The sequence below is a fragment of the Rhagoletis pomonella genome, unplaced genomic scaffold (assembly GCF_013731165.1).
Source record: "Rhagoletis pomonella isolate Grant_MI unplaced genomic scaffold, Rhpom_1.0 Rhpom_scaffold_00004, whole genome shotgun sequence".
Classification (NCBI taxonomy): domain Eukaryota; kingdom Metazoa; phylum Arthropoda; class Insecta; order Diptera; family Tephritidae; genus Rhagoletis; species Rhagoletis pomonella.
This window is the reverse complement of record NW_023458558.1, coordinates 47,021,189-47,044,021: the sequence shown is the minus strand read 5'-3', so window position 1 is coordinate 47,044,021 and position 22,833 is coordinate 47,021,189. Positions and strand designations below refer to the sequence as shown.

General features: G+C 37.7%; 2 protein-coding genes across 6 annotated transcripts in view; one reads left to right on the top strand and one right to left on the bottom strand.

The window, feature by feature from the left end:
* The window catches only part of LOC118737661, a 196,844-nt gene extending 190,079 nt beyond the window's left edge, over positions 1-6,765 (top strand). The window contains exons 11-13 of the mRNA XM_036468328.1: positions 11-927; positions 3,806-4,468; positions 5,648-6,765. Coding sequence (XP_036324221.1) covers positions 11-927; positions 3,806-4,468; positions 5,648-6,436 — 2,369 coding nt within the window. The 3' untranslated portion in view covers positions 6,437-6,765. The remainder of the gene's footprint in view (positions 1-10; positions 928-3,805; positions 4,469-5,647) is intronic.
* A 4,613-nt stretch (positions 6,766-11,378) lies between these two features.
* Positions 11,379-22,833, bottom strand: part of LOC118737660 (WD repeat-containing protein 44) — a 17,788-nt gene continuing 6,333 nt past the window's right edge. For 2 of the 5 annotated variants that reach the window (XM_036468322.1, XM_036468325.1), the window contains 9 exons: positions 19,750-19,839; positions 19,350-19,488; positions 18,211-19,282; positions 17,932-18,156; positions 16,277-16,871; positions 16,059-16,190; positions 15,171-15,986; positions 12,729-12,860; positions 11,379-12,469 (listed from right to left, as the gene is read on the bottom strand). In XM_036468322.1, coding sequence (XP_036324215.1) covers positions 12,329-12,469; positions 12,729-12,860; positions 15,171-15,986; positions 16,059-16,190; positions 16,277-16,871; positions 17,932-18,156; positions 18,211-19,282; positions 19,350-19,488; positions 19,750-19,839 — 3,342 coding nt within the window. In that variant the 3' untranslated portion in view covers positions 11,379-12,328. Of the gene's footprint in view, positions 12,470-12,728; positions 12,861-15,170; positions 15,987-16,058; positions 16,191-16,276; positions 16,872-17,931; positions 18,157-18,210; positions 19,283-19,349; positions 19,489-19,749; positions 19,840-20,742; positions 21,137-22,833 lie in introns of those variants that run through there. The other 3 variants (XM_036468324.1, XM_036468327.1, XM_036468323.1) reach the window with 3 other exon arrangements.

Genomic DNA, 22,833 nt, shown 5'->3' with positions numbered 1-22,833 from the left:
CATTTGACAGAAATCGATCGCCGTGCACAGCAGCCAGCAACTGACCTTGTTATAGCCGATACTGATAATTCTGTCAAGGATGCATATCGTGATTGTAAACACTTCCCTGATCTGGATTTCACCTTAAATGACGAAATAAATAGCAAGACCTGCGGTGAAGTCAAAATTTTTACATCGAAAGCACCTGAAGCTTGGCTTCAATCTAAACCAATTGACAAGTCCATATTTGCTGCCATGCCGACCTATGTTGACTATGAGGCCATCATTTATTTGCACGATGCTAACGATGAAGATCTACTGAACGAAATGCGAGCAAAAATCATGAAAATCTACGGCGAATATCAGTTGCCAAAGGATTTCGTTGCTATGTACACACCCGGACAGGGATGTTTGGTGCGGTATCATGTGGATACACGCTTATATCGTGGCATTATACAAGAAGTAAAGACGGATGGTTACGTTGTACAATTTATTGACTACGGCAATGTGGAGTCAGTTAAATACCAAGACTTACGTCCGTTTGCGCCATTCCCTAAGTTGCCCCGCTTAGCCCATAAATATCGTATTGAAGGTATTTGTGCCAAGTCTAACGATGGAGCTTACACCACGGATGTTCTTGATTTTATACATGTCACCATTGTTGAAAAACTTGTTTCGATACGCGTGGAACCCGGAGAACTACTAAAACCAATCAAGTCATGTAATATGCGTCTGGGCAACATGGATGTTGCAGAATATCTTGTTAATTCTGGACATGTACAACGAGTAACATCAGCCACCCGTTCAGCATATAAAAATAAAGAGTCCAATATGGGTAAACAACAGGAAAGCCAATTACAGCAGCTGGCTAATATTGGCATGGCTACTAACAACGACGAAGATGATGCCGTTGACAAAGTTATGCACAACGTAAAGGCTGACAAAATGGTAAGTTAAAGTAATCTCGAAGCGCAAGAGAATTCGACGCACAGCATAAGAATTTCTCATTCTCATTTCTCATAAAAACTTATAAGCAAACTTAAGTAATATGTGTCATCAAGTCTGTTCACATTTTTTTCCAGTAGAAATTTGGTATTGAACTTGGACGAAATCGGATTTAAACCTTGTCATATAACGATGTTTTTGAAAAAAGTAATAACTATGTGTACGTAACTACAGAAATAGTTACGGCAGCCAAATTTCTCAAATTGATACATAGTATGTATGTATATTATAATTACGGTAACCAGGTAACCGGATGGTATTATACGGGGCAGTCCTCTTTTTGTGACCATTGTCCTGGTAATTTATTTATTATATACGGAACGCCAAATTTTATATATTTCTTTTAATGTCCTGTATTTGTCCCGTATTTGGTGTTTCGACGCCTTAACAGCTCATTAAAATGGCATGCCTATGTACGAGTTTTAAGTGCTGTTGGTATATGATCGTAATTTCCTCCATAAACAGTTATTTTTTTTTTTATCTGAATGCCTGCGATTCTGCAATGTTTTACCAAAATTTCAAACTTTTTAATTAAAACTTTAAATTAACTCATTAAAATTGAGTATAATAAAATTCTAGTGAAAAGTGCTGCTCATTTGCTTCTCTTTCAAAGAAATGGTCGAACATACTTACTTTGTATGAAAAAAAGCGTAACACCGTCAACAAAAAATTTGCCAAAAATTAATGGTAAGCCTAAAAGTGAAAGTACATAACGTCAATTTGGTCACCGTCGGTTATGGTCTGGGCAATGGGTCGATGGCAAAATGACAGGTGATATGTATAAGAGTATCCTTGAAAATAATCTCTTTGATGAATATGCCGATAATTTGATCCTATTATAGAAATTTCAAGATGACAACGACCCGAAACATAAATTTCCGGCCGTTTAGTCATGGTTGAATAGGAAGCAAATTAGAGTTCTCGAATAGCCAGCCCAAAATCCCGATTTAAACCAGAGTAATCGATGTGCAAAGTCAGAAGCGTTAATCACTGAGCTATGTACATCCCGTAAACTCTTGCGTTGTGGTTGTTGTTGTCAATTCTATACATACACCCTTGCTGAAGTCTAGAAAAAAGAAGTCTGATCAGGAGATGTGGTGATCTCCGAAATAGCTGCTATAACTTCTACCGCTTAGACTTTGTTGCTTTTTCAACTTTTCCTAATAAACAATCGTAGTACATGGCTCAACAAAAATATTAGAAATAAAATGTTAATAAGCCACAATAACATTAACAAATATATTTTATGTTTTGTTCTCTTATGTTTCGTTATTTTGTGCTATGCTATGTTATGTTCTCGTTATATTATGTAATTTGATCTTTTATTATACTATTTGGGTATTCACAACGTCTAAAAAATATATTACGGAGGTTCGCAAAGTACCATCAAAGTCATACATTTTGTCAGTGTTAAAAAATAGTTGGTTGTGGTTTCAGGTTCTCTAAACATTTATTTCAGCTTTTATGTTATGTTTTGTTATGTCATGTTTTATTATGTCATGTTATATTAAGTTATGCTTTGTGGTTCACTGTGCGTTTCACTCCAACTCCCCTCATCTCACATTAACCAACTTCACATCAACTCCTCAGTTCACCTCAACTCACCTCACCCTAAAAGCCCATCTACATACAATTTTGGCGTTGCGTTGGCGTTGGCGTCACTTTGACAGTGTCGCGAGTAACACCAGTGCTTGCTACAGTGAACGCTTGGCAGCGAATACTTTAGCCACGAAATTAACATACTAGCGACAGATAAATTAATATTCCTATCAATAATTGAATTAAAAACGATATTTCTTGTCTACATTTGATAAAAACAAAAAAAACTGTTTCACATAATTTTAATTATTTGCAACAGCTGAGGTACGACGCACGCGAAAAGATGGGAGTTGGGCATCTTTCTGCCATGTGTTGGCGTTAGCGTTGCCAAATTTAGGCTATGTAGACGGCTGCATTTGAATTTATTTATTCATAGTCAGCTGACGGGCCTTAACTCTCCTCTATGTATATTCACCTCCTCAACTCAACTCACTTTAACTCCCCTTAATTTTAGAGGTTGAATTTCAACCGCTGCATTATAATCCGGCGACTACTATTTGCTGGCCAAAAGTCCAGAAGTAACCAAATTGATTTGAAACTTCGTGTTTGGAGGTTTTTGTGGTCTCTGATTTCGAATATGATGACAGATTTTTTAAATTCAAAATGACGGATCCAATACGGCGACCAAACTTTATAACTTTCTCCTTTTCACCAAAAACTTTTATATAAGGGGGGTTCCGAGGTGGCATTGTCAGATTTTTGTTAATTGAAAACGCGGGTCCAATGTGGGGTTATCGGATTTGGAGCAATAATAATGTGTATGGATTTTTTATTCTGGAGAATTAGTTTAGTGAACGAAGGAAAAAAAATCGATTTATCGATACTTTAAAATATTACTTTTGGCCAGCAAATAGTAGCTGCCAGACCATATTGCGCTGGGCGAAGCCTAGTATTTTAAATCTTTCAAAAAGTACCCTTTCAAAAACTTTTATTATGTTTCACCTGTGTGTAATCCAGTCATGCAATCAATGTTTAACCAATTTTCCGATGAGCTCAGAACCCGATGACTAAACAATACAAAAGATGAATTAATCCGTTAGGTGGCGCAGGTGTCGAGATATTTCAAAAAAATTCAGCCGTTAGTTGGTTCTAGGGTCGATTTTTCTATTTTTTACTTACTACCAATAAAAGGTCTTAAAATAAATTTTGTTTTTAAATTACTTGATTTCATATAACTTGCTTGCTTATTCGCATTACTTATTTGTATAACTTTTCTTCACAGTTCCAATTCAAACATTTCAAATCTGAACCCCCCGATCATGATGACGACATCAAAGAGGAAATAAACGCTTTCGATGAGGATGATGGTGACAATGATGATACGGTCAATGATTGCCTCGATCAGCTCTTATACAATTTGGACCACGATAATATTCACTCAGATAGTGATGCTAGCGCTAATGACGAATTAAATAATGCCCTTTCACCGATGCAGGCAGCGCAGGCCGCACAATTGGCAATGAAACAGCAACAATACCCACATCAACAAACATTTGTACCGCCTTGTAAGAAACGCATGTTCGACTCCAACGAATACAAGCAATTGCATAAACAAATGCTACATGAAAATTTGTATGGCAGTGAGAATTTCATACAAAACGAATTAGCAGCAATGCAAAGTGACAATGATGTTGGAGATGTTGGGGCTGGCGCTACGGGTTGGGGCCTTGGCGATGATGATGATGATGCAGCCATTGTCGAATTGGAACAAAGTTTCGCTCTGAACTATTGGCATAATACAGACGATGAAGTTGAACGTGAAAAGGCTAAAGAGAAAATAAGAGAAAAGGAAATGGCAAAGGAGCAGCAGCGAACACGGGATAAGGTTAAAGGAAGAGAAATGGAAATACTTGACAGCGCCAGCTTTGCTCTACGTCCACGGCAGGTAAGTCAATGCTAGGGTGTTTTAGAATCACGCCGTGTTTCCACTAGCCATTGAAATTACAAAATATGTATGCCATTAAAAAAATTGCATATGGAAACGGGCTTAATGTGGCCCATAGTCATAGTCAAATTAAAGTATACTTTAAGTGACGCCCTAATTACACTGTGGGGACGCTAAAATTACACAAAAAATCGCCGACACAGTAAACTTAATTTTGGGACATTACGGATCTGTATACCGTTTTTCTAGATCAGGAAATATTCCCAAGCTATTTTCATTTTAAGTGTCCATTGTGAATGGAAAAAATGGCTTTAACATAAATGAAAAATTTTACAAAAAAAATTTTAATTTTTTTTAATTTTCCCTGTTAAAGTTTGAATATTTTTTTCAATAAAAAAAATTACAAAAAATTTTTATTTTTTTAATTTTCATTGTTAAAGTTTGAATATTTAACAAAAAAAATTAAAATATCTTGGGAAAATGACCTGCAAAAATACAGATTCGTAATCTACATCTCAAAATTAAGTTCTCGTTTTTCGGCGTTTTTTGTGTAATTTCATGATTTCAGATTTTCCCTACAGTGCGTTGGTACTGTGTAAGTTAAAATCGACTGGAATGAAATGTAAAAGAAATCTAGGTAATTCCATGCAAAAGAGAAAAGCGACATCAATTTTAAAATACCCTAATTATATCTTTTTCAGTAGTAACGTCTTTTTAAATTACTACATTTCATTAATCTTCTGGAAAATGGTAAAAAATCATAATCAAAAAAAGTTATAATTTTTTTTCTTATGGAAACTTTTGTTTCATGCAGTTACTTAACACCAGTCTCAAGGACATATCCCACCAGTCACAAATTTAAATATTTTTTAATATCTCGATGAAGATTATATGAGCCTATTATTTATTACCCATTTTTGTCTCTCCTTTGGCTGTGCTATACAAACTTTTTCGAACAAATTTTTTGAGGATTTTTATTTTTTTTGTTAACACCCGCCCACTTTTGCTAAAGACCAGAAAGAAACTGAATCTGAATCCTAAATGTACCTATGAATAAAATTTGTGACCGGATTGATTTAGAACATATTTTTTCTTAAAATTGTATTTTTTTTTTTTCTGTTACTTTTCCGTTCGTAGCGAATGTAAAAACTACCTTTAATTTCATTATCACATTTCCAGAATTTGGATACTTCCGCTTTCGACAAATTCTATCCGAATGAAACTTCATCGGTATTCTCGCACTTTAGTGGCATAGAAAGTTTCAAAAATCCCCAACTGCCGGTCGGTAAACGCACCTTCGAATGTAGTGTCGCCTGCATCGTTACACCAACAATTGTACAAATCCTGCCACATCTCACCGAATTTGAATATCGTGAATTGGAACTGGAACGACGTATCAAACATCTGGTGAAGTCAGCACCTTACCTCACCGATTTTGAACCACGTACAATTTGCCTCGCCGTTTACCACAAGGATAGAAAGTGGTATCGCGCACTCATACGCTCGCATAATCCAGTCGCAAAGCAAGTGGATGTACTCTATGTCGACTACTTAAATACAGCATCGGTGCTGACCACAAATCTGAGGCAATGCCCGCTCGAATTGATAAGCTGGCCGCTGCGTACCATACGTGCACGTCTACATGGATTGGTGCCAAATCCGCGTTTACGTGAAAAGGACATACGTCAGGCATTGCAAGATGTGTTGCTTAAGCGCACACTGATCGCTCGCATCGTAAAAGATCCCAAATGTTTGGAAAGTAGTGCTGTATTCAATATGAGTGATTTAATGGGCCCAGAAGATATCGATGTGGCTGGTGCAGCAACTGGTTGCGCCGGCGCGCATCAGCAAGATTCCCACGATATTATGGAAGTACATTTATACGGTGGTGATAATAAAAGTCCAAAAAACGCTCGCGTTTATGAAATGCTCATTCAGGAAAGTTTTTACTCTTATAAAAGCACGTAGATCTGAGCTTTCGTCAAACTGACCGTGTTTTCATAACTCACGCAAATATTATAACCCATTCGACATTTTGAAGTGAACTACATAGAACTTGATTATTTCATTCATTCATTCATTCATATGTATACACTCATATAAGCATAGTTTGAATTACACTATTATTTTTATTGGTTTTGTTGCGACTACCGCCTGGAGGTAAATTGCGGAAAATTATTCAACATTCCCTTATAATTCTTTATTTTTTATTTTTACTGGAATTGAGATGTATTGCTTAGGTTTTTTTTACATACAAATTATTAAATAAAGCTTTGAATATTTGACATTGTTTAAAATAGTTTATTTTATTTAAAAGTGGCTGCGTTAGGGCCAAACTTCAATTTTGGAACTATTTAAATTAGAAATCATATGTAATTCCCACTGTGTTGTAATCAATGAATATTTTTCTCTGAAGTTCAAACACATCTTAACTTAACAAGAATTTGTAATGGAAATCCAAAAATTAGCAATGCCAGCCATGATAAAAATATAGTAAGGTAGAACCGCTGAGAGTCACTTTTAAAATTCTTGACGTTTCCAAACAATTTAATTTTTAAATTTACTCACAAACTCACACACACATTTTCATTTTCAATCTCAAGCAACAACAATTTCAAACAATTTCTTTTCTTTATTTTCACTTTTATATGATTTTAAAATGTTGGCAAACTTCAAAAAAAAAATCATGGCCGACAAATTGAGAGAACGGTTCTACCTTGCTATGTTTTTATCATGATGCCAGCTTACAGTTGAGAATGATGTTTTTGGTATTGTTCCTCTGTCTAGGATATCAGCTTGGGGTGCAGTTACGCGTTTATAATGACATATATAAAAGGTCTTTGAATTTCGAATGCATCTTCAGCTTCACTTCAAACTGATATGTATGTAGACAGATAACATTTAAAAAAAAAAGAAGTAATTTCAATTCCACGTTGATATTGCAACCGCGTCTTTATAGTTAGATATGCAGTTTTTTTATACATTCATTTGGATAAGTAGATAATTTTCTTGAGAAACCGATTATTTTCCCCGAACCGGTTCACTTTTCATTTTGTGTTTCCGTGTATTTACTATGGGCGGATGAAAAATTTTCGGGAGAAATTTTTTCAGACGAAACTCAGGATAAGGCTGCTTTTTACTTGAGAAAAGAGGAAAATATCTTGTAGACTTTGTAATTTTGTATGCGGCTTTTTAAGGAACATTTCGGTTTTTTTTTTCCCTGCAGTTAAAGTTGTTATATACAGTCATATGAAAAATATTAGGCACATGACATTTTGATCAATTTTGGCTATTTTTATTTTGTTTGTTTAAAGTTTGTAATTTTTTTTATTAAAAAACTGCTTATTGCCTAACACAAGCCATATAAGTCCAAATTTCAAACCGTGTAGGAAAATTAGAAAAGTTCAACAAAATGTTACCACAACCACAAACTTTTTATTAAGATTTTTTGGAAAATTTTAAAGTATGCAGTTTTATAGGCCATTTGATTCTAGCTCAAGAAAGTGCAAGTTTCAAGTGGATAGGTTGTCGCGTTGATTTTTGATCATTTTTTTATGGGTGGTATTATTTTCTTCCATATAAAAAAAGTGGTCGAACATAAATACTTTGTATGGAGGAAAATCCGCGACACCGTCGGCAAAAAAAAAACAATATCAAAAATCTACGTGAATTCCTAGCCATTCGAAATTGCAATTTATTAAGCTGGAATTTTATGGGCTATAAAACTGCATACATGGCGTATGAGTAGCATTATCTCCTTTTATTTATTATTTGCCAATAAACATTGGGCTTGGTTAGTAATTTGAAAATGATTGGAAAACCAATATTTTGTCCACTGCGTCTAACTATTCCCCCGCAACCAAAAAAGGCGCAGGATAATTCAGAACCGGTCGGTCAATAGCCTTATATTTATGTTGCCAACAACGTATCTTTGCCTTTGCCCCAGGAGCTTGAGAACCCTGTTTCCGCTGTGTATTTTATTGACAATTGAATCGGAGAGTTCCCACAACCGTACAAGTCCAAAATCATTTTTTGTTGAGTTGTCGAACTCATCAATTCAATAGCGGAGCGGAGAAGGAGAGTAGACAATCTAAAGGTAACTCCCAGGATTTTCGTTTATCCCCCCTCGGATTTGGTGTACTATCGACGTGAATGCCTAGTTGAAGCCTCCTTCACCAAATGGATGGAGAGGGTCGCCGTATATTTCGTCGGAGAGAGGTTTAGGCTCTGTGCATTGAAGAAGTGATAAAGTTCAGAGAGATAGCCTCATTAATGAACTCTTCGCCGTCATATTTAAATAGCTCAGCTCTGTAACCATCGATGATAAAATGACAATTCTGCAAAATCCATTAGGTTCCTTGACAGTGCTAACGTAAAAAACGAGAAATAGTCACATTGAACGTTAGTTTCTAAGGACTCACTGAGCGGAGGAGTAAGAATCAAGCTCCCATGTTGGTGTCTCACTCTTACGATTTCAGCTTGCGGCCATCGGGAAGGCGAAAGCCCGACGGAATAACCAAGCGGATGCAGAAAAAATTGGGTCCGGCGGGAGTAGCATATCTTACCAAGGCCCTCAACCTGTGCTGGTTTCCCTTGTAACTCCAGATATATGGAAATCGCTGAGTGAGGTCTTACTACTAAAGCCGGGAAAACCAGCCAAAAGTGGTAAGTCTTATCGGCCGATAACTTCTTTCCCCAGTAGTGAAGACGCTTAAGGCCCCGCTGCTTCCGTACTTCCGTATTCAAATTTTAATATTTTAAATATAATTTAGACTATAACAAAGATAGAGCGCGGTTTATTGTGAAATTTTGTATCATTAAAACCTCGAAAATGATACGAAAGAAAATTACGTGATACGTCAGGCAGTATAGGCTTAATGGGACAAAGAGTACGGTCACGTATATCATAATCCGAAAAATGCTACGCTATCGTATGTGACGATTCGAGCCCTAATTTTTTTTTAGTCTATTAGGCTTGGCGAAGGCATACAACTTTTTTGCTGTATGAATTACGGAACGATGAAACAGTGTTTTTAAACAAGTGAAAAATGCAGCAAAACACTCGCATGGCGAAAAGTTGCTTGTCAGCGCCTGGTTTTACTACAGTCCTGACGTTCCCACGGCAGTCGGGTCTACGTAAATGCAACGACCCAGATTTATATCTGGCCAAGGACTGTGTGAGGACTAAATGTCCCCAGAGAATTTAGCCCACACAAACTCCCGCACCACCAACCAAACCAGCCACACCACAGCAACACAAGTCAGCGCAACTGGCCACGCAGCAAATCACACACAACACAAGTCATAGCAACACACGACAACCTCTTCGTTGCCACGACAACGCAACATCACACAGCAACATGTAGCTGCGCGACCACGCAACATCAAGCACATAGCCTATTAATGGAGTAGCACGACAAGAAACCAGTCAGTCAGCACGAGACTTCTTCTCGGCTCGAGCGTCGGGCTGGACGTCACCTTCCCAGTGGCAGCGCCACAAGCTACACACGGTCTCACCACAGCTTCTCGTGGAACCGCGTACGGGCGACACCCGCTCGCCCGCAGTCAGCACCGCCATTAGCAGAGGGACGTAGACAACGCCTACAAGAGCGCTTCTCACCGCCGTCAGCAGAGCGGCGTCAACAGCGCCACTAGAGCGACTCTCCGGCGCGAACAGAGCGCCACTTGTCAATGTCGCCAGAGCGCCGCCCAGCGGCGCGAGTAGGAAGGTACTCTCCGGAGTCATTAGCGCGAACAGAACGCCACTTGTCAACGCGCCAGAGCGCCGCCCAGCGGCGCGAGTAGAACGTTGCTCCCGGCATCACCAAAGTACCACTCATCGGTGCGGCTCACCTGCATTGCTGAGAGCGCTACATCTCGACGCAACTAGAACGCTCCTCTCAGTCGTCACCGGAGCACTATACATCGGCGTGACCAGAGCGCTACTCTCCGCATTACAAGAACGCCACATACCGGCGTCATCAGAGCGCCACTCACCGACGGTGTTAGAGTGCCACTCACCGGCACGACCAGAGCGCAACCCACCTTGCAAGAGCTCTACATACCGACGCGGCCAGAGCACCACTTATAGACGTTAGCAGCGCGCCACTCAGCGCCGTCAGCAGAGCGCTGCCCACCAGTACTAAAGCCACGCCACTACAGCCTAACGGGCTCATAACGGGACAAGGAGCCGTTACCCAGCCACGGCAAGTGACGCTACCGAATGTTTCAAATTGTTATTTGTTATATGTTCTTTTTATAGAAATAAGGAAAATTAAATAATAAAGTACGATTTACCAGGCCCCGAAACTACGAATTTATTGTAATGAACCCGGGACGCGGCGAGTATACCCCAGCATTTTAGAAGCATCGGGGCTAGCAAAAACGCTTCGTTACAACTGTCACTCCAGCTCATTCCCTTAAACACTCTTTGGGGAATTTGTATGCTGTTACAACAACGACTATTGTATTGTAGTCCATACGCATATTAAACAGGTAATAGCAGTAGAGCAAACACAACCCTGTCATGTATTTGTTGTTGCTTGAAAAACCTAGTATGTCAAAACAGAAAGAAATGTAAACACGTTCGACCAATCAAAAAGCAAGCAAAAAGAATGCTAATGGATGTGTATATGAATGTATATTTGAGTGTAGCAAAGTTGGACAGTTCAGACTTTTAACGAAATAGAAAAAAATCTAAAGTGCAGTCTTGCTATTTCTCTGTGCCTTGGCATTGTCGAAGCCATATTATGTTTTGAAGCTATTCTATCAACGAGAGTTTGGGAGAATATATACAAACGTAACAAAAACGCGCGTAACAGGTTTTCCGACATTCTCCCGAGCATAAGCCTTTTGCCCGAGTGCTCAGAAATATCGACTTTTTTATTTTTAAATAAATAAGACGTTGACATTATTATTAATAAAATAATTTGCATTTTATTTTACTTGATAATTTTTGTTTTCCTTTACATAATCACTTCCTTTACATGCTCACGTATTAGCGATATAAATACATATATATTTAGTTAATTGGCTTATTTACAACTTAGTAAACAAATCTGCAATGCAATGTTATGCAATGTGCTATCTAAACAAATTGACCTTTTTAAATTATTTCCCAATTGCAATTGCATAAGTTGTTGTATTTATTTTTAAGTGGCTTTTATTGCTTCGAGACTAGTCCACGTACATAGTAAATATGCATATAGATATCTACATAAGTAAATGGTAGTAGCAGTAGAATGATAGTTAACATTTTTCGAAAACTTATGAAATTTTAAAAACACTACATATACATACATACATATAACAATAATAACACATTTGCATGACAATACAGTGCAGTGGTGAAGAGTATAAAATAATGTACGGACAAAAACATAAATATTTACGCATGTCTAATATATTTTCTTTGATAAATCAATCAGCAAAAATATTGTATGTACTAAAATACTTAATACTCTTTTGATCAAATTAATAATCAAATCAATCTTCTGTCAACATAATATATAATTAAAAAAAAAGTAAATACTTTAACAATTTTGAAGAGGTGCTTTTCCTTCCGCCGCTGGTAGCGCAATTAAGTTAACATTTATTTATTTTAACTAAAAAAAATATTTTTACATTCGAACTTTGTTTTCTAAATATTACAATTCAGCCCAAGACCAAGTTCTTTTTTTCGTTTTGCAGAAAATAGTTTTGTTTTTATTGGCGGACCAGCTGTTACCCTTCCATCGGTACGAATTCAATGAGAAATGCATAATGCTAGTAGCTAGCGCTTAGCATTTACCGCCTTAATCAATATCACTTTCCTATTTCTAATTCAGTTAACATTTAATTTCAGCGTAAAATAAAGATAGTTTAGTCTGCGATTGCTGTGTAAGGTAAGCTGCTGTGTTTTGGCTTCGTTTTATTGATAAACACTTTGATGGCACCATTAAAGTCGGCGCTAACCATTACATAGCCACAACCTTTTTTATGTTGTTCGGCAAGGGGATCCGGCTAGAAGAAAAATCTTTGGTTAGCTCGAAATAGTAAAATGAGTGACATAGAACTACGGACTTTTGAACTAAATAAATATGATAACTTTTTATGAGGCCAGAGTAGTACATTTTTTTTTTTAATAATGGGAAGCAATATTCTAATATTATACCTGCGATATTTATTGTATGATAACGTTTAATGATTTTGTATATATGCTTCTTTCGTTCTCAGTGCCTCATATGGAGGCTTAACAGTTTTAAGCTATTACATTACCAACCTTTTCGCTGGGTCCAATTTCGTCAGGCTCCGATTTTATGATAGCCTCTGGATGTGGTGCAAAAATGGCACAAGTTACAGTGGCATTGTGCGCTTTAATGCCTTCCCAGAAATCGCTGCGATCCCGACGAACCTAAAACAAAAAAACAAAAAACCAATAAGATTGAGCCTGCAAACATAACCTCTTCAAAGAACGGCGAATTTTGCTGAGTGTTTGCGAGCTTATCCTCTACGTACTAGGAAGCGGGGCCGAGCCGAGCGAATCCGTTCCGAGCGGAGCGAAGCTTTAAAATTGCTATAGCTATATGAAAGTGTTCATACAGGAAGCTTTTTGGCGCTGGATACATGGCATTTTTCATTTGGAGTTTTCTATTTGATTTTTCCAGGGACCGAAAACAAAAGGTATGAACGAAACTAAATGTAGTTCTCGTAGTTTTGTTCACAAGAACTCTTAGAAACCAAAACCAAAATGAGAATAAAACTTTCGGGAGTGTTTTCACAATGGCGAAACTGTCGGGAACGTTCTCAACGGAAATAAATACGAACACGACTGCGGAGAACGTTCCCAAAGAGAACAAAATGCGAACAATACTTGCGGAAACATTTTTAACAGAACTAAATGTAAACAAAAGTCCCAGGTATGTTCTTTTAAAGAACAAATTGGGAACAAAAGTCTTATGAACGTTCTGATAGAGATCGAAACGGGAACAAATATTCTCCGAACAACGTTTTCGCGAAGAACTAAATATTAGCAAGAACAAACTTTTACTATTGGGCTGCTTGAGTTTGAAATGTGTGAATAATAAAATTAATTCGCCGAGAACCACTGTCGTAACTTTCTTGAGTGATAGGAACACTGATTGTACTCATTATCCATAAGTACATACATACGTATATTCATATGTATTTTAATTAATAGGTTCGTTCGCGTAGCTGTTAATTGTTCATGTTTAACCAAAACTTACAAGTTTTTGCGTTCGCGTACGCAAAAAACTTGCAAAGTAGGGGAAATTGAGAGAGCAAAGTGACATTTCATTTTGAGGGGAAGCTGCTGGTTTTTGCTGGAAAAATTTTTGCAAACAGCAATTTGCCAACAGGAAAACAGCTGATCAAAAACAGCTGGTTGGCATTTACGCAAATCACAAAATTGAATTTGATGGTTAGGAAGATAAAAATTACAAAATGCGACTAATTAAACTTGTAAGAAATAAGTAGTTATTTGTTTAATCAATAAACTGTGTCAGTATAACACTTTGCGATGACTTTTCGTACGTTTTAAATTTTACACTTTTGTATGTAAACAAAAATTATATCAGCTGTTCGTCTAACTTGCAAGTTTCTGCAAATTTTCTGTTCGCGTACTATTTTGGATATTTCTCTCTTGTGAGAGAACAGATGACATTTCGCTGAAATTTGGCAGTTGGTTGGTTTCTGCTGGAGATTTTAAACGAACGCACCTAATATATCACGCCTGCTTCTTTCCCAAAATTGTGTTCTTATTTGATCCTCCTTGAAAACATTCTCGATGCTTTCGGCCTCATTCCCTTGGGAGCTTTGTTCTCATTTTGTTCTTTTTAAGAACGCTCCAAGAGTTTTGTTCCCAGTTAAAACTGTACTAAACACTTTTGTTCCTGCTTGGTTCTTTTGTGGGAACGATCCCAAAGCGGAACTTAATGTCCCTGTTGCGAATAAAAATTCTAAATAATGAGATTAAAGTACTTTTGTGAGAAACCCATTTAAGCAAATTCAACAAATATTTTAACCGCCTTTCGTTGAGGGTGAGTTTTATGATATCTTTACAGCCGATTCCATGCGAAAAGCTTCCTTCTTTCTCGTTCAGTAAGAAACCCTGTAGCTTTGCTTTGCTTCACTTGTCGCCGCTCGACTTTTTGCATACGTGCCCCAATACCGCTCCGCACGGCAGACTGTTGGTTTTTAGAAACTTTTTCATGGCGAAAATGCAATCGGCGGTTTGCTTTTTTCCCTATTAAAGGGCGAACGCTACTAAAAAACACTTTCGCGCCCGGCAGGTGGCACTGTTGTCGACTTTGTTCTTATTCGGAACACACGTACCTACCTACCTATATTAATCACATGTGCACTTTTAGGCAGGCGAATCGAGATGATTCTATGAGCATAGATTTACGGAATATATATGAATATTTTTACCGAAATACATATATTATTTAAAAGTGTTCTAATAGATAGCTCTGGACTAGAAACAAATAAGAAATTAATTTACCAGTAGATGATGTTCAAATTCAGAGAACTAGCAACTTTTTTTGAAAATAATTTGCATGCGATTTTCACCAAACACTATGAGTAACTCCACGGGGTTGTTGTAGCCGCTACAACAACAACAACAGTAACTCCACGTGGAGCGAAGCGAGCCGATTTCTACTATATTACGTACTATACACCTTTTCAAAACCCCCCTACTCACCGAGCTCAATTTGGAGTAATCGTGATTTGTTTTCCAAATATAGATGCATTGATTTTCCGATCCAGCAATTATGTACTTTCCATCGTGACTAAAAGATGCTTTGATTTGCGAGGATACATTTAAGTAGCCTTTGTATTTGCAAGATAAATTCAAGTCACGCAAATCATACAAACGCACGCGACTATCATTAGAGGTTACAAGTATCTTATCCTCCCCAGGCATTGGCTCAATGCCACTTATTTTACGCCCAATACGATTTTTACCACGCGTTGAACGCACATGTATCTGCGTGTGGTATTTCAACTGATCTGTGTTGTAGAAAATGCATCGACCATCGTACGAACCAACTACTGCAAATTGTCCATTTTGACAGAAGTTTGCTGCTGTAATTAGTTTTGTCTGCCCGTCGACTTCATTCCAGAGTGCCACCTTCTTGTCTGGAATATTCCACAAACGCAGTTTACCATCCAAACTGCCACTTAAGAAGTAACGATCGTCGCGTGGATGAAAAGCGATTGCTGTGACAAAGTCAATATGTTGAAAGCAGCAGAGGCACTCCTTGCGCGATATATGCCACAAACGTACAGTCTTATCCATAGAACTGGAAAGTATGAAATAATTCTTCGACCATGAGACGTCCAGCAGATCCGACGTATGTCCAATGTAAGTGCAGAACGCTTTCGGCATAAATGGGCCGGTGCATTTTTCAGCGGCGGCCGCCATGGCGATCGCCTCCTCCGAGTGTTGGGACACGAGGGACTCTTGTGAGGGTGTAGGAGATGATTTCTGATCCGCATTGTATTTTGTGCGCATATCCTGAGAAAGAATAAGAACAATTCGAATAACTTATCTCAATAAAATGCTTGTGTACAATGGCGAAGTACGCACCTGAAAGAACGGATACGCATCTTTTAATACCCAAATACGTAGTAGTTTGTCTTGGCCAGCAGTGGCTAGTAGACGGCCACATGAGCTAAATTTCATACACCATACCGCGCCAGTGTGTTCGCCATACAAATCCTAACGAAAAGCAAAAATTATTACAATTTACATACAAAAATCAACCACAACTTTTATTTTTTACTTTTTTTTTTTTAGTTAGCTACCTGAACGTGTTGCAATTTGGTAAATTCATATGGTCCCTTATTGGTTGAAGAGGCTTTAATTTTTATATTCGCTTCGGGATTCATGACATCCATTATGTCGGCAACATCCTCTTTGTGTCGTGCATGGGACACTTCGGATGCCAGCGATTTCGCCTTGTCGACCGTTTTACGCACTGTGGAGCCAAGAAAACGTTTAAAGCGTGCTGTCTTCTTTTTTAAACGACTTCCATCATCCGCCTCGCATTCTTCCTCATCCGGTGGCTGACCCTCGCTGCTCGGCGGTATGCCGATCACGCTCTCTTCGTCTGATTCTTTTGGGTTCACCTCCAGATGCGAGGTGAGTTTCAGTATGTGCAACGACAATGGATTCCAACCTTCGGGAACTGGTGGAGAGCGCACCTCAGACAATGTCATATTCTCGCCAGTATCTAAATTTTTGACGGGAACCTGTTTGAGTATTTCGAAATCGGTTAATTGTTTGCCAGAACTAGTGCGCGTACGAACATAGATGTTCATCTGCTTGAGAACATCCTCATCGCCAGCCGATTTGCGTCGTTCCTTGTCACTACTCGAGCGGTAAACCAGCGATGGATATCTATGAAGGTAAGAAACAAGAAATCAGTTTAAAATATATATACTACATATGCATGTACGGATTATAAACGTTTAACAATTAGAAATGAAATGACGTATTTTGTAAGCAATCTAAATGAACTTTAGCAAAGTCTAATTGCTGCACACGCTTAAAAAAGAACAAATACATATGTATGTTAGTACATGTAGCTACACAATAATACGCTTAGGTAATTTAGAGAAAAATGTGTTAATTTAGTAATATAAAAAGGGTGCCTTGTATGTACATTTAAGTGTTAAATGAATTTTGAGCCATAAATTTATCTAAAAAAATTATTTTAAGTAATTGAAACACTAACTTGATTTTCAAGTGCCACGGCCCTTTCAGTGTGGTCAATTTGTATATTATGAATATATCAAAAGGATTGCTGTAAGAATTTGAGAATTTACTAAAGTTCATTTAAATTATTTCACTTTGGTTAGTAAAAATAAACGTTTTAAGTGCACACACAGCTAATATGATGAAGCATATATTTCATCAGGTATCAATAAATCAAAATTTATCAATTGAAATCAAATTATAGTCTTATTTTATCAGATCAGGGCTCGAATCGTCCCATACGATATCGTAAAAAACACTTTTTTCGGATTATGTTATACATGAACGTACTCTTAATACCATTTAGCTTATACGACTAACACCTCACGTAATTTTCTTTCGTATGGTTATTGATCCGTGAAAGGATCTCGATTCGAGCCCAGTTATTTTATTACTGAAACGCGCTTGACTTTTGGATACGCTCATGCAATTTTGACTATCACAAGCTCTTGAAATATCCTCCAATATATTATCATTAGTTAAGGGCCGTTTTCATTTAAACTCATTTTTTGAGAACAAAATTAATCTAGCTCCCGTAAATTTTTAGTCTAAATATCTTTGAGTTTTTTTTTTTTAATTTTTCCATTATCTTATGTAATTTTAGATAATTCTTTTTGGTGCAGTTTTATATTTTTCACTTATTTTATTACATACAAAATATACTTGTATGCTTAAAAAAAAAAAACACATTTCAATGCGTTACCTTGTGCCGCTACCCAAACTATTCGAACCAGTACCAGCCAAAATAGGACGGGCCCCTTCATCCATCAGAATTTGTTCAATACGTTTGATCTCCTCCTGTGTTGGACCTTCAGCTTTGTTGCATGCTTCGTCACGTGGCTTAACAACACAACCACCTTGTGTGGCTTTATACAGATTGAGGCCTTGTGTAGGATCAATAGAACTATAAATAAAACCAGCAGCATAACTTATTTTAATGTATAACTTTTGTCTAGGTTTACTCTTAACATTGAATACTTACAAGTACCTTACACGACCAGGTGCAGAATTACTTTTTGCTGAATTCGATGGGCTGGGTTTCGAGTAGACAGATGTGGAACTATTGCCCAATGAATGCGAGATGCGATTTATAGAACCGCCCACAGTGGCTGTAGTAACAGGACGTGCATTGCAGGTGGATGTTTGCGCCAACGATGCAATTGATGCAGGTACTGCTCCCGAAGATGGGGTCGTTGTCATAGATGCTCCTAATGGTATGTTGGATATGCCCATTGCAAGCGCATTAATACCAATGCTATGCGTCCGGGTACCAACTGCCGCCATATGTATTGATGTGCTGTTTATTGTAGCCGTAGCTATTGGTGCTATGCCACTAGTAGCGTTTGAACTTGTCATAGAACTTGTCTCCTGCCAAGAACGTTCAATTTCTTCGGCAATATCATCGCGCAATTTCTGCTGCTGAACATCGAGTACACTTTTTACTGAACGAGTATCACTATCAGTGTCTTCAGTGTCCGGAGCACCTGACATCTGCATCCCCTCATTTATACTGAATTGATCCGATGAGCTGGTTGACTTACGTGACTTTTTCTTGCGCCGTGGTGGCGCAATGGGTCCACTCGAAGTGATGGAATCTGTTGTTTTCGAGTGTGCCAACTTGGTGCTCGCAATCACATCAGGTTCCTGAAATATCATCTTGTTTTCAGGCATTGCTGCCGGAGCTGCTGTCGCGGCAGCTGCAGTAGCAGCAGCTCCAATAGTAGAGCTGGAAGTGTGATTATGTGATGGGGATGATGATGGTGTTTTTGTATTTTTTACAGAGCTGCGTGATGCATTACTGCCTCGTGGTGCTGTAGCTGCAGCAGCGGCTGCTGCTGCCGCAGCATTCTGTTGTTCAACCAATACTGCTAAATTGTTACTAGTGGATGGCACCATAACAGCCAGGTTTTGCTGTAGTTGCTGTTGCTGCTGTTGTTGTTGTTGCTGCAAATGTTGCAAATACATTTGCTGCTGCTGTTGTTGCTGTTGCATTTGATGGGAATTGGCAGATGATGTCGAATGGGCCGCCAACGATTCCCTATCGATGCTCAAAGCTTGAATAGAAAAAGTAAAATTGAATAAGAATTTATTGGAATATATTTTAAAAGGGAGCTGTCATACCTGAAGGATCGATATTTCCTGCCAATATTCGCCCAACACGTCCCAACGATGTCATACTCTGTATGCTCATTGTATCGTTCTCTATCACCTTAAAGGGGTGTGTCGTACGATTAGCGAAAACGCCGTCAGTAGAACTGTTCTGTATTTATACAAAAGTATAAAGAAGGATAGTTTTATTTAATAAAGTATATGTATATAAACTGGAATTATTGCTGAACATATAATTTGGTTTTAAGTAGTGTACCCAACATTATTAGTTTATTGCGAATATTAAACGAATTAGTGATAAAACATCGTTTTAGTAGGGAAAGATGGGTACATATTTCAGATATTACATTTATTTGCATGTATGAAGTAACAATAATAAAGTAGGTGAAAGGAAAGCAATTTGTGATAATACCTGAGAATCAGGTGTGAGTGTGTTTCCGGGATTATCATCTTCATCATTTTGCATGCATTGACGCAACTCGTGAAAGCGCTGCCTACCAAACTACGAAACGAATTTGGTTTTTGTTTATTTGTTTCATAATTTTCGACATAGAATATGGAAGTAAATAAAAGTCAGTTTAAATAAACATTTAATTAACTTAAGCAACTTAAATTTAAATACGATATGTATGTATCAATGCGCTTCAGCGTTGTTAAAACTAACTATGTTTGTAAACTAGAAATCCATTTAATTACAAAAATCAAACAACCAAAACAAATAAATTTATAAAGATAAACTATACAATCGTCAAGCGAACTTTAAATGCCTGCAACCATGCAACTTTAATATTTAACCCACAATTATAACAACGCTGACTATTATTGATTGCATCTTCTAAAGAGGCACAACTCAAAAATCAGATCCGAAAATATAACTGCTTGTGGATCGTTCAGATTCAATGCAATTAATACAAAAACAGTTATAATAGAAGTTTTCTACGAATTGATTTATGCAAAAAAAATCAACCTAAATTTTGTTTGAGTTGTGCCCCTTTTGAAGATCGTGGGCGATATGTACATACGTAATTGCTTTCATAAATGGTCTACTCTGTATAGGATTCGAATACTTTGTACTATGAATTTGTATTAATCCTTGTCGCCTTTCGAATCGCAATGCAGTTAACCCCATGTATATGTTACGCCCGAAATACATAGAAAATATCATCGGCCAGAATTTGATCAGAAAAATATGCGGGCCGAAAGAACTGATCAAGTGATACAAAACCCTTAAAGGATTTCGCAAAGTTAGCACGCTTTTAGCTCTTGCAGCGCATTTAAAAAAATTAAAATTCTCATTACTAGAGTGATATTTGATATTCTAAGAGGCCTACCCAAAAAGGGCTGAACAAAGTGCTTTCTTGCATTGCCTTCTAGAAGAACTTTTCCTTTAAAACAGATCACATACCTCAAGGAAACTTGGTATATGAGCTATCCCTGATGCAAGGTAGGTTATTATTGGTATTTGAATGCATACCTCCGTGGCAATCCGCCTTCAGTAATCGCATATTCTTAGATTTCACGAAAAATCGGACTATGGTGGATTCTCTGATGGCCCCCAATTTCTTCGAAACTTGATAGATATATTTCTTCTGGTAACATTGAAAAAATCAAACATTTGACATTTTTAAATCAGACTCTAAATAACGATTACCTTTGATATAACGGTAGTTTTGGAAGACACAGACCGCCAAAGAGGCCGTAAGCGACTTTTTTTCGAAATTTAATTTTTCATGCAGAAATACATCTACATATATACATACAGTTACTCCCAAAACTGAGTGTACGACTCTTTTTTGTTAATATTCGCAATGTTTTGCATGCCAAAATCTTTTTGTTAATTTTAGTTTAATTAAAATATGGCTTATATTTTAGCAAACCACATTTAAATAAAAGAATGAAACAGTGTACGAAAATTAGGAAAGATCTGCAAAGTTTCAGCAAAATCGCAAACTTTTTAATAAGAATTTCTAAAAAGAATTCAGGTATGCAGTTTTATAGCCCATTAAATTTTAATATAATAATGTGCAAATTTCAAATGTCTAAAAGTTCGCCGTAATTTTTGAGAATTTTTTTTGCTGACTGTCCTTCAGAATAGGATTAAAATGGGGTTTTCTAAAATATAAGCCATATTTTAATACAAATAAAGTAATTTTTAAGCAAAAAAAAACCGACTTCAAAACATATAAAAATTTAAGATTATCGTTAATTTCTTCACGATCCAATTATCGGACGAACTGATAACCTCCTCTTTTTTTGAAGTCGGTTAATTAACAAAAAGATTTTAGCATATAAAACATTGCGAGTGCTAACAAATAAGAGCCATCGCTCAATTTTGTGAGTAACGGCAAATACTCTAGGAACATTTCTTCATCAAAAACCAATTTTGAAGAAGAAAATGTCACTTACGCCATTTTGCGGTTAGGACTCCATAAAATATTTAAAGAAATACGTACAGACGTGTGTTGAGGAAAAACGTTAGATTTAAAAAAATATATATAATTTTGGCGTTGTTGTTGCAGCGGCTACAACAACCCCGTTCAGATCGGGTAGTCCCTCAATCGTTGTCGTCAAGCTCCACTAACGAAATATCCAGGAAGCGTGCAGCGTGCGTTGGGCTATTGTGGTTCGAGTCTCCCGAGGCAGACGAAGCCCTGCCTCGTTAACGTCTGGTGGTTGTGTGCCCAGAACGGCATTCAAAGGTCGAGAGTCTATATAACTCGAGACTGACTGTGAATGCAGTTCAAGGCCTGTCGTTTCCAGAGGTTGTTTTATGAACGTCTTGACTTCGTCCGTCAGTTCAAATAGATGCCTGCTGACGTGCCGTGGCGAGGATTCTTCGCAAGTAGATGTCTGTTTGGGTGCCCATGTCGGTGACACCTTACTAGGAATTGCTTGCAGAGCACTGTGTTGATGCTGTTTACGCTGTCCTGAGTGCCGTGTTTTGGTAGGTCTGCAGCTTCATCCACTGCGTCCTACTAGTCCCCGGCGACCACACAAGCGCTGCATAGTTCAGAACCGGCCGGCATATTGCCTTGTACGTTGCCAATCTTTGTCTTTGACCCAGGTGCTGCCGGCTAGAGACTTAAGGACCTTGTTGCGGCTTTGTACTTTATTGACAATTGCGGTCGTATGCGTCGAGAAGGAGAACAGACTGTCGAAAGTTACTCCGAGGAAAAAGCGTTGCTGAGGATTTTGTAGGGAAGAAGGTTAGGCTTCGGGCAGTGAAAAAGCGAGAAAGCTCGGCGAGATAACCGTTTACTTTCGAGCAGAAGTCATGGTGGAATAATAATAAGGTGTTGTCAGTAGCGACGTGTTTGTTGTAATTTTGACAAAATCGGTACACTTATTTCCAATGATGCCTACTCACATATTTATACCACAAAACTTCAAGAAAATAGTACTAGAACTACTCCTTTTCATGATATCGCTCTAAAAGAAAGCGTTTGCATCACTATTTTTTTACCTCTTCTTCATTATGTATTTTCGTGTTGGAAAT